This window comes from Microtus ochrogaster, chromosome 5 (assembly GCF_000317375.1).
Source record: "Microtus ochrogaster isolate Prairie Vole_2 chromosome 5, MicOch1.0, whole genome shotgun sequence".
NCBI lineage: Eukaryota > Metazoa > Chordata > Mammalia > Rodentia > Cricetidae > Microtus > Microtus ochrogaster.
The window spans coordinates 44,776,304-44,786,687 of record NC_022012.1 but is presented as its reverse complement, the minus strand read 5'-3'; the positions used below and the strand labels follow the sequence as shown (position 1 = coordinate 44,786,687).

Here is a 10,384-nt window from a genome sequence, read left to right as displayed (position 1 = left end):
GAGAGGGAGAGGGAGAGGGAGAGGGAGAGGGAGAGGGAGTGGAGAGAGATGAGAGAGCCCCTGGGTAGTAATTTGGCCAAAAGTAGTAAATTGTGACAAGGGTTGGAGCTGGGGCAGCTAGTTGTGGGAAAGTCACTGTCAAAGGAAATGCTCATTTAATCAGCTTATACTGTTTGTTTTCTCTTTGCTTCAACTTTGTGTCTCCAGGTACAAGGATGTCTATCTTCCTTCTGATACAGGGAGGCCATCTTTCATGAAGGAGTTTTATTTTCTGCTTTTGGAAAGAAAACAGAAAGCCATAGTGCTTGTCTGCAGCTGCTGATCTTAAAGTGTTCCAAACTCAGAATAGTTTGTCAAAGTGGCATATTTGGGGGTAACATGCATGAACCTCTACAATCAGTTTATTTTCAGTCATCAATAGATGATGTGGAATCGTTGTTAATAAAGTTGTATGTATCGTTGGTTAATAAAGAAACTGGCTTGGCCTGATAGGGTAGAGCTAGATGGGGAAAACTAAACTGAATGCTGGGAAAAAGGAGGCAGAGTCAGGGAGAAGCCATGGAGCTGCCACCAGAGACAGACATGCCAAAATTTTGCCAGTAAACCACAGCCATGTAGCGATACACAGATTAATGGAGATGGGTTAGTTTAGGTTATAACAGCTAGCCAGAAACACACTTAAGCTATTGGCCAAACAGTATTGCAAATACTATGGTTTCTGTGTGGTTATTTCGGGACTGAGCAACCCAGAACAAACAAGTGGCCTCCTACAACAAGTAAATACATTTTTTTTTTGCTTCTGTCTTTTTGCTCTTGTGAGTAATGTTGATCTGAGCCTGAGAAAACAAAGACCAGCCCTGATTTCAGGAACCATTGTCTTTTCAGACAATGATGTTAGCTTTCCTTGCCCATACTGATGACATCAAGCATTTACTCTGTCAAACACAGGAAAGAAAAGATCACATAATAGCTCTTTTGTTTGTTTGTTTATTTATTTATTTATTTAGACAGGATTTTAGCTCAGGGTGACTTTAAACTTCTAGTCCCTGTATCTACCTCTCCAGTGTTGAGATAACAGATACATATCATTACACTGGCTGTGATAAAATTTTTTCAAAACAGGGCTACATTTTTTTCTGCTTACAGGTTTTTGATGTTCCATGTTTTAATTTTTATTTTTTACATGTGCCATTGCATATATGTGGAGGTCAGAGGACAGCATGCAGGAGTCTGTTCTCTCCTTCCATCCTCTGGGTGCTGGGGATTGAATTCAGGTCATCAGGCTTGGTAGCAAGCACCTTTACCCTCTGCACCATCTTGCTAAACCTGCTCCATCACTTTTATAGGTAATTTCTAGTGTAATTATAAGGTCAAAATGATTATGCAAAAAATAAAATTGAAAAAACTATAATAAACAGAAAATTGAATGCATTTAAGATGTGAGGATGAATGTTTCTTTTTAGGAACTTGTTCTGATTTGGAAAATGCCAGGTTTTCTCTCTCCTCCTAGTCATAGGGAAAAGAGCAAAATTATTATTATTTTTTTCTTTGGTTTTTCAAAACAGGGTTTCCCTGTAGCTTTGGAGTCTGTCCTGGAACTAGCTCTTGTAGACCAGGCTGGCCTTGAACTCATAGAGATCTGCCTGCCTTTGCCTCCTGAGTGCTGGGATTAAAGATATGCACTGCCACCACCTGGCATGCACAGAATTATCTTAGGATTCACCTGTAGGTTTTTCTTCAGCCCAGTGGAAAGTGAGCTTTCTTGACAGGGGTTAAGAATCATAGGATCAGGGCCAGGAGAATATAAATTGCTCTTTCCTGTTGTAGCCCAGGGAATTCAGAACACTGTCATTCCTTAATTTCAGATTCTCTGAGTTTTTGGTTGGTTCTGGGGACCCATGTTCTTGCTTATCTTTATATTTGGATGAGAGAAATAACATTTCGACCCCATGCTTCCCTTATTCCTAAGTTAGTTTCTATTGTCACCTCCCATTTGCAGATACAATCATTGGTTTGATGGAATGGCTTTGCTTCACCAGTTCAGAATGGAGAAGGGCACGGTGACATACAGGAGCAAGTTTCTACAGAGTGATGCATACAAGGCCAACAGTGCTGGAGATAGAATCGTGGTCTCAGAATTTGGCACACTGGCTCTGCCTGACCCATGCAAGAATATCTTTGAGCGTTTCATGTCCAGGTTTGAGCCACCTGGTAAGGAGCCCTTAAAACGACAGTGATCATCATTTAAATTAGTATCTGTACACATAGAAATCTTGAAAATATACATTTTAAAAGTACATTATTATTTATATGCATGTGTCTGTGATTGTGGGTGTCCGTGGAGGCCAGAAGAAGTTGTTGAATGTCCTGGAGCTGGAGTTACAGATGGTTGTGAGCTGCCTATGTGGGTGCTAGGAAGAGAATTCAAGTCTTCTGGAAGAGCAATATGTGCTCTTAAATTTTGAGACATCTTTCCAGTCCTTGAAAAATACATTGTGAGTGTATGAGTGTGTGAGTGTGAGTGTGTGAGTGTGTGAAAGAGAGAGGGCATTGAAGATTTCTTCCCCAGAGCATGTGGTTAATGTCTGCTACCTGATTTCAGTCATGACTGACAACACCAATGTCAACTTCGTACAGTACAAGGGTGATTACTACTTGAGCACCGAGACCAATTTTATGAATAAAGTGGACATTGAAACTCTGGAAAGGACAGAAAAGGTAATGTGTAGGCCCCAAATGAGTAAAATAGATCCCAATTTTCTTTTTATTCAGAGTACCTTACAGAATCTAGATAGCTAAGCAAGAAATTAGAGGCTCATCCTCACAGAAACAAAACATTAACATTTGTTAATTTAGGCTGCCATCACCCTCTGGCAGGATTATAATGCTTGTAGGGCTGGTTTTCCTTAAAGATAATCCCAAACTCCTACCTTAGTTTTTATTTATTTTATATTTATTTATTAAAGATTTCTGCCTCCTCCCCGCCACTGCCTCCCATTTCCCTCCCCGTCCCCCGATCAAGTCCCCCTCCCTCATCAGCCTGAAGAGCAATCAGGGTTCCCTGACCTGTGGGAAGTCCAAGGACCACCCACCTCCATCCAGGTCTAGTAAGGTGAGCATCCAAACTGCCTAGGCTCCCACAAAGCCAGTATGTGCAGTAGGATCAAAAACCCATTGCCATTGTTCTTGAGTTCTCAGTAGTCCTCATTGTCCGCTATGTTCAGTAAGTCCGGTTTTATCCCATGCTTTTTCAGATCCAGGCCAGCTGGCCTTGGTGGTTTCCCAATAGAACATCCCCATTGTCTCAGTGTGTGGGTGCACCCCTCGCGGTCCTGAGTTCCTTGCTCGTGCTCTCTCTCCTTCTGCTCCTGATTTGGACCTTGAGATTTCAGTCTGGTGCTCCAATGTGGGTCTCTGTCTCCTTTCATCGCCTGATGAAGGTTAATATTCAGGAGGATGCCTATATGTTTTTCTTTGGATTCTCCTTATTTAGCTTCTCTAGGATGGCGAATTATAGGCTCAATATCCTTTATTTATGGCTAGAAACCAAATATGAGTGAGTACATCCCATGTTCCTCTTTTTGGGTCTGGCTTACCTCACTCAGGATAGTGTTTTCTATTTCCATCCATTTGTATGCAAAATTCAAGAAGTCCTTGTTTTTTACTGCTGAGTAGTACTCTAATATGTATATATTCCATGCTTTCTTCATCCATTCTTCCATTTCCTACCTTAGTTTTAACATCACAAGGCCAGGGTATAAGGAAATAGCCCTGACAGGCTCATGTTCTTCCTAGATCCAGTAACTATCAGGCTAGAGGGTGTATTGACCCATATTGCCTTGGCACATTAATTATTACATTTTAGGACAACTTGGTTGTTGATACCATGTCTTGCTCTGGAGCTCAGGTTGGCCAAGAACTCACCATGCACCTTAAGCTGACTTTGAACTTGTGATCCTCCTGTCTCAGTCTCCCAAGTGTTGGGATTATAGGTGTGTTCCACCACCTCAGACTAAAATCTTAATTTTATTTTTGATTATATTTGTTATGCTTATTTTGAACTTTGCCGTGATATTAGATAAATCTGTACAGATGTTTTTGTTGGCGGCCGTGGTGCTGCTGTTTTTTATTGTTTTGTTTTCCATTTGTTTTTTTTTTAAGCAGGAAAAATAAAGTTTTGATTTCTCAGAGGTTTCTCACATCATACTTTCAACATAGGTGACATCCTTCTATGGTAATTTATGTTAATAAAGATCTATTGTGAATCACTTACAATTCTTAAATGGTCTTAAACCTGCAGGTGGATTGGAGCAAATTTATTGCTGTGAATGGAGCTACTGCACACCCTCATTATGACTCAAATGGAACAGCATACAATATGGGGAACACCTATGGGCCAAGAGGTAAAGTGAGGATGGAAGTATTTTTATATATAATTAAAAGTAAACTATTCCCCAGAGCTCCATTATGCTTAAAATATAAACAGGAAATATCACTTGAAAGGTTCCAAAGAGGCATTACTGAGGTTAAAACACATGATTTTCATTAAGCATGTGTTCTGTGGTCCTTTTGTATCTATGCTTAGCAGCTGATTTCCTATGTCTTTTTCAGTGTAACTTACATCTTTATGTTCCATTATGATTTTGGGTGTTATAAGCATCAAAGGCACATTTCTCTTGAATATAAACTTTAAAGACATACTATATTGTAAAAGCAAGAAATGTAAAATGCTATAAAAAAGGGATGTAGGAGGAGGGAGGGGGACTTGATTGGGGGAGGGGGAGAGAAATGGGAGGCGGTGGTGGGGAAGAGACAGAAATCTTTAATAAATAAATAAATAAAAATAAAAAAAAGGGGATGTAGGGAGAGTCTACTGTCTATCACAAAACGTAATTAACAAAGAAAGTCAAGGTCAAGGCATTCACAACTCTGTACATCATATGCTAATCGTCTGTCTACTTCCAAACCTGCTACCAATCTGTTCCAGAATATTCCAATACCTAATAATTACAGCTAATGTTTATTGAGTGCCTAAGATGGGCTAGGGATAAGCATATTTCTTTGTGCTTTTTTCTTTAATCTATATACAACCCTGTTATCCTGTTATTACCTCCATTTTAGAAATGAAGCCAGTGAACTCTGAGGATGTTTAAGTCATTTGCTTGAACCAGTTTCCATGTTTCTAAAGCCAGACCTGAAACAAGGCCTGACTTTAAACACAAAGGCTTGCTATGAGTCATCCTGTTTTATTAGTCACTGAGTCCAGAAGGCTATATTGATATTATTTAACATCCAGCCTCCACCCAGTCACCATTTTTCCATCTGCTTGCTTAAGACCTTTAAAATTATACACCCACTCTCTCAGGGATGGCAAGTTGGTGTTCCTGTTTTTGAGAACATGTTCTCTGAACAAGAGTGTGTTAGTTGAGAGTATTAGATATTTGTGACTATCTACCCGACTATTGTCTATAGTTAATATAACCTGTGTTATAGTTGTGGTATACCTTTGGTGAATTGTAGGCTTTGTGGATTGCTGCTCTTTAGGTCTACATCTACACATAGGAGTGCATATGAAGATGGATGAAGTTTTAGTTTTATTGGCTAAGGTACAGAAAGGATGTCCTGAATACTCTTCCATGCAGCCTGTTTTCTTTGTTCTCATATATTGATTCTTTAAAACTGTTATAGGAAACAGTAGATCTCCTTCTAATGAGAGTATAACACGTGGAGACTAGGGGACGACCTGTGGGAGTCAATTCTTGCCTTTTACCGTGTGTGACCTGGGGATGGAACTCAGGTCATCAGACTTGGTGGCAAGTACTTTTATTTACTGAATTTTTGCCAGCCTTTGGTGACCGTTTCAAATCTAGCTATACATTGGATTCACTGGGGAACCATACAGTTACCTGGGTCTTTCCCTCAAAGATCAGAATTTAGTTAGTCTCTACATCACTTAAACCTGCTAAACTGGGAATGTTATCCTAACAAGACCACTGGGTTTTATGGATATTAAAGCTGACATGGGTATATTTTTGTTTGTTTTGTTCCATCCATCACTTTTTAATCATTTAAAAAATCCACTTATTAACTTTGTTAACTAAGTAGTTTATTTTTAAACTTATTGATTATTTGGAAGATATCATTCTTAGTTATATATCTTAAAATAGCAACCAGATCATCAGTCTCAACCTAATGCATCCAAGAGTCATCTAGAATGCTTGCTATTGGGATAGAGCATGGGCTCCATCCATCTTTAGGGATTCTGGTTCAGCAGAACTGAAAAGAGGCCAAGAATCTGAAGCTTTACTATGGATCCTAGGGCATCTTGATGCAAATAGTCTCTGGATCTCACTGAGAAACTCGGGCACCAATCATGACTGTCCATGCTTGTTACTTTGCCTCAACGTCCTGTTTATAGAAACTCCTGGAGACTGTCAGAATCAGAATCAAGGTGCTGGGCAAGGCAGCTCTCTTTCACATTGCTCACCGTATTAGATACCTGTCTTGCATAATGCCTTCAAGATGCCTTCAGTGCCCTTTAGTTCAGTGACTGTTTAAATTCAGTGAACTGGATAATCCAATTGTAAGCCATGGGATGCCTTTTATATTCTAGTCCCAAGTAATAGCAAAACCTGTATCTGTTTTCTCATTTGATTATCTGGTTCAGTGAGATGGTTTTGAACTGGAACTTAATGTATATGTAGTTGCAGGGAGCCTGAATACCTGGGATACATTTAGATACATAATAATTCTGATTGCAATTTTTAAAAGACCTACAATTATTTACTTTTAAGAGTTAAAAGTTGTAGGAAAGGGACTAAGGAATAAATAAATAACTACCCTCAGATCCTGAAGTTCTAGAATCTCAGGGGAAGGGCAAATCATAGTCAAGTTTTAGCCTTTTCAGATATTTTAAGGTCCTCTTTAGAAATTAGCAGAATTTCTTAGAATATTTTATCAACTCAGTTAGTTTTTAATACTTAAAGCTATGTTCTTCATATTAATTTATCACTATTCTTGTCTATCCCTTTTGTCACTGTTTAAAACATGATGCTTCCTATATATGAAGTGGTCTCTCAAAACCTAGCTCTCTCTCACCACCCTGGACATCTGCAGTAATGTGTACCTATTACTCACCTGCTCCAGGCCTTTACTTGAATGGCATCAGCTTTGGGAAGCCTTCCCAGACTACCATATTTAGAATAGCAAACAGGAATGCCCACCCATTCACAATCGGCTGCAGCCCCATTCCTAGCTGTTTTTACATTGCAATTCATATCACCATTGGATGCATTGCGTTTTTGCTCATATGTTTTATTAGAATTTGAGTTTTAGAGATGAATAGATTTTATCTCTTTTGTGTACTACTGCATCCAAGAGTTTGAAATATAGTGTTTAGAATTCTTAGGATAGTGTTTGCAATATGATTGGTGACCAGTAAATGGCTGCAGAATAAATGAATCAAGAAAAATGTGTTGGTTATTTTGTTCCTTTAGAACAATGGAGATTGTGAAATTCTGTGTTATGCAAGTTCATCATGTCCTACACTGCAAATTATAATACCAGGCAGATAGTTCAGTATCACCTAAATATTTATTCATTCACTGAGCAGCTACATAAATGTGTGCTATTAGTTAATCCATCAGTAGCTATTTCTAGCATGCTCATTAAATGCCAAACCCTCTCAAGGGCACAGGTTATCTTTCATTCTAGAATGTATATAAAAATGGTAAAGGGAGAAACTTTTGTGGTCCAGGTTCTTGCTATAATATTATTCGGGTTCCGCCGGGGAAGACAGATCCTGGGGAGACAATTCATGGAGCACAAGTGCTGTGTTCTATTGCTTCTGCAGAGACCATGAAGCCTTCCTACTACCACAGCTTTGGTGAGTCTATGGAGGAGGCTAGTTGCACTGGGCTCTGAGTTAATGTTGCTGTATCAGGAAGATTATTTTTGACAAGTACCATCTGATAATTTATCAGAGTATTGCGATAATGAGATCAAGATTGCATTAATACCAGTTGTTATTCTGTTTAGTCATGTACTCCTTATGCTAGCCTGCAGATTACTTGAAGAGACATATCTGCTTAATGTAAGTAGTTACTAGAAACATAAATTGATAATTAATAATTTTAGTCAATATCAAACTCTTAAAAATAGTCAAACATGAAAAAGGTCTTGACTATTTTATATGTGTGTGTAGGGAGAACCTTATATTTTGTAAAGAGTGTGTTTCAACCTTTAAAAATAGTGTTTTGTTAAGTTTTGAGATGTTTCAGCCTTTATTCAGAACATTTACTTTATGTATTGTAAATTGTGGTAGCCAAAATATCTCTATATCTAGTGTGCACAGGAAAAGGACTTACGGAGTAAGTACACTGAGCATAGACAGCACTTTAACATTGTTCTGCTTTCTGTTCTCCTTAAACCAGAACAATTTAAAATAGAAAAAAAAGCCCGACTGAGGGCATTAACCTAAGTCTTCTTAACAGTTCTCTTTTCTATGTAGAAACAGGAAATATGTCCAGTTGATCCGGGAAACAGGGAGGCATTTTTGGATGGTGTTTACTTAGGTCAGCAGTGGCATGCCCTGTCATTCAGACAGGTCCCTCACTGCCACATCTCAGTCATTCTTATCTTGCCAAGTAACATTCGATTGTTTCCTGGAACCTTTTAGGAATGACAGAAAACTTCATCATCTTCATTGAACAGCCTCTAAAGATGAAGCTGTGGAAAATGGTCTCTTCTAAAATCCGGGGGAAGGCCTTTGCTGATGGGATAAGCTGGGAGCCCCAGTATAACACACGGTTTCATGTGGTGGATAAACACACTGGACAGGCTGAGTATTTGAGCATGCTTGTAATGAAAATCTGCCCTTGAAGTTGATCTCCGCAGGGCTGACTTTTCACCATCATACATTATTTTTTAAAGATATTTCTAGTATTACTTTCTTTTTCTGGTTGGATTGGCCACTAATTAGCCATCACAGTGGATGTTGTGTGTTGGAAATCTGTGAGGAATGTTTTTACCCCTCCAAAGGATTGCACCGAAAGGGTACAGGGAGCGCTCCTCACAGGTTTTCTCGGGGGTTAGTGCAGGGGTGCAGTTAATGCAACACTCCTGTCACTTCTGCAATGACACTTTGAAGCCTAAGTAGCTGCTTCTGGGACTTGTTGGTGTGCCAGTATCATAACCCCACTGAAGTCCAGCATATTGATGGAGTATATTCTTATGTCCCCATTAGTAATAGCGCCATTGTACTTGTCTTTGTTCATCTCTAAGACGATAGCATCCTAAATTTAATTTTCCCTGATCTCATTACAAAATTATTTGAATAATGAGTGAATTTTTCAATTAGTCACTTAATTTATATTAAACATCCAAAGTAACAGTACTTTCCATTAATCATGTAATTAGAGTCCAGGAACTATTTATCCTGTAAAACATTAGACCACACATTTCAGGAGGGCTTTTAAAATTAGTCACAACGATGGATTGGTTGTGTCAAACAGCCTCAGTTCACTGATAAACATTAAATTAGATGACTTAAGCAAGCAATGCTTAAATCATTGGCCTTTGTGTGCTGATGTTTCTTCCTTTGTACCTACTGACCATGGCATGTAAGTGGGGGTTGGATATCCTCCTATGAGCTTTGTAGATTTATTCCTGAAAGAGAACAGAAAGGAGGGGAAGGGAAGGGAAAGGAAGGAAAACTGAGTGTCTTCCTAAATTGTTTGTATGCCCTGCAGACTCTCCCAGGAGTGTATTACAGCAAACCTTTTGTTACCTTTCATCAAATCAATGCCTTTGAGGACCACGGCTGTATTGTGATTGATCTGTGCTGTCAGGATGATGGGAGAAGCCTGGAAGTTTACCAACTACAGAATCTCAGGAAAGCAGGGGAAGGGCTCAATCAGGTAAACATATGAACTCCTCTGTCTTCTGAGTGCTGGGATTAAAGGTGTGTATCACCATACCATGCATTAACATTTTATTTTTAGGGAGTTGCTTGTTCTATATTAATTAATGGATTGTTATAGAGCAGATTTAAGTTTAAAGAAAAAAAAACAAACTGAAATCATGGAGTGTTTCCCCCATGTATTCCTCTTTCCTAGTTTCTCTAATATCAATATTGTAAATTTTGGATTATTTATTGTTATTGTATGTATGCATCTGTATGGTGTGTGTGTGAAAGAGAGAGAGACAGAGAGACAGACAGACAGAGAGAGATATATAGAGAGAGACAGAGAGAGAAAGAGAGAGACAGAGAGACAGAGAGAGAGAGAGAAACAGAGAGAGAGAGAGAGAGAGAAAGAGAGAGGGAGAGAGAGAGGGAGAGAGGGAGAGAGAGAAACAGAGAGAGAGAGAGAGAGAGAGAGAGAGA

The 10,384-nt window shown here is 39.0% G+C and overlaps 1 protein-coding gene across 1 annotated transcript in view; it reads left to right on the top strand.

Moving 5' to 3' along the window:
* Window positions 1-10,384, top strand: part of Bco2 (beta-carotene oxygenase 2) — a 29,651-nt gene that overhangs the window by 12,260 nt on the left and 7,007 nt on the right. The window contains exons 3-8 of the mRNA XM_005347297.2: window positions 2,000-2,211; window positions 2,603-2,718; window positions 4,301-4,403; window positions 7,757-7,885; window positions 8,678-8,838; window positions 9,750-9,917. Coding sequence (XP_005347354.1) covers window positions 2,000-2,211; window positions 2,603-2,718; window positions 4,301-4,403; window positions 7,757-7,885; window positions 8,678-8,838; window positions 9,750-9,917 — 889 coding nt within the window. The remainder of the gene's footprint in view (window positions 1-1,999; window positions 2,212-2,602; window positions 2,719-4,300; window positions 4,404-7,756; window positions 7,886-8,677; window positions 8,839-9,749; window positions 9,918-10,384) is intronic.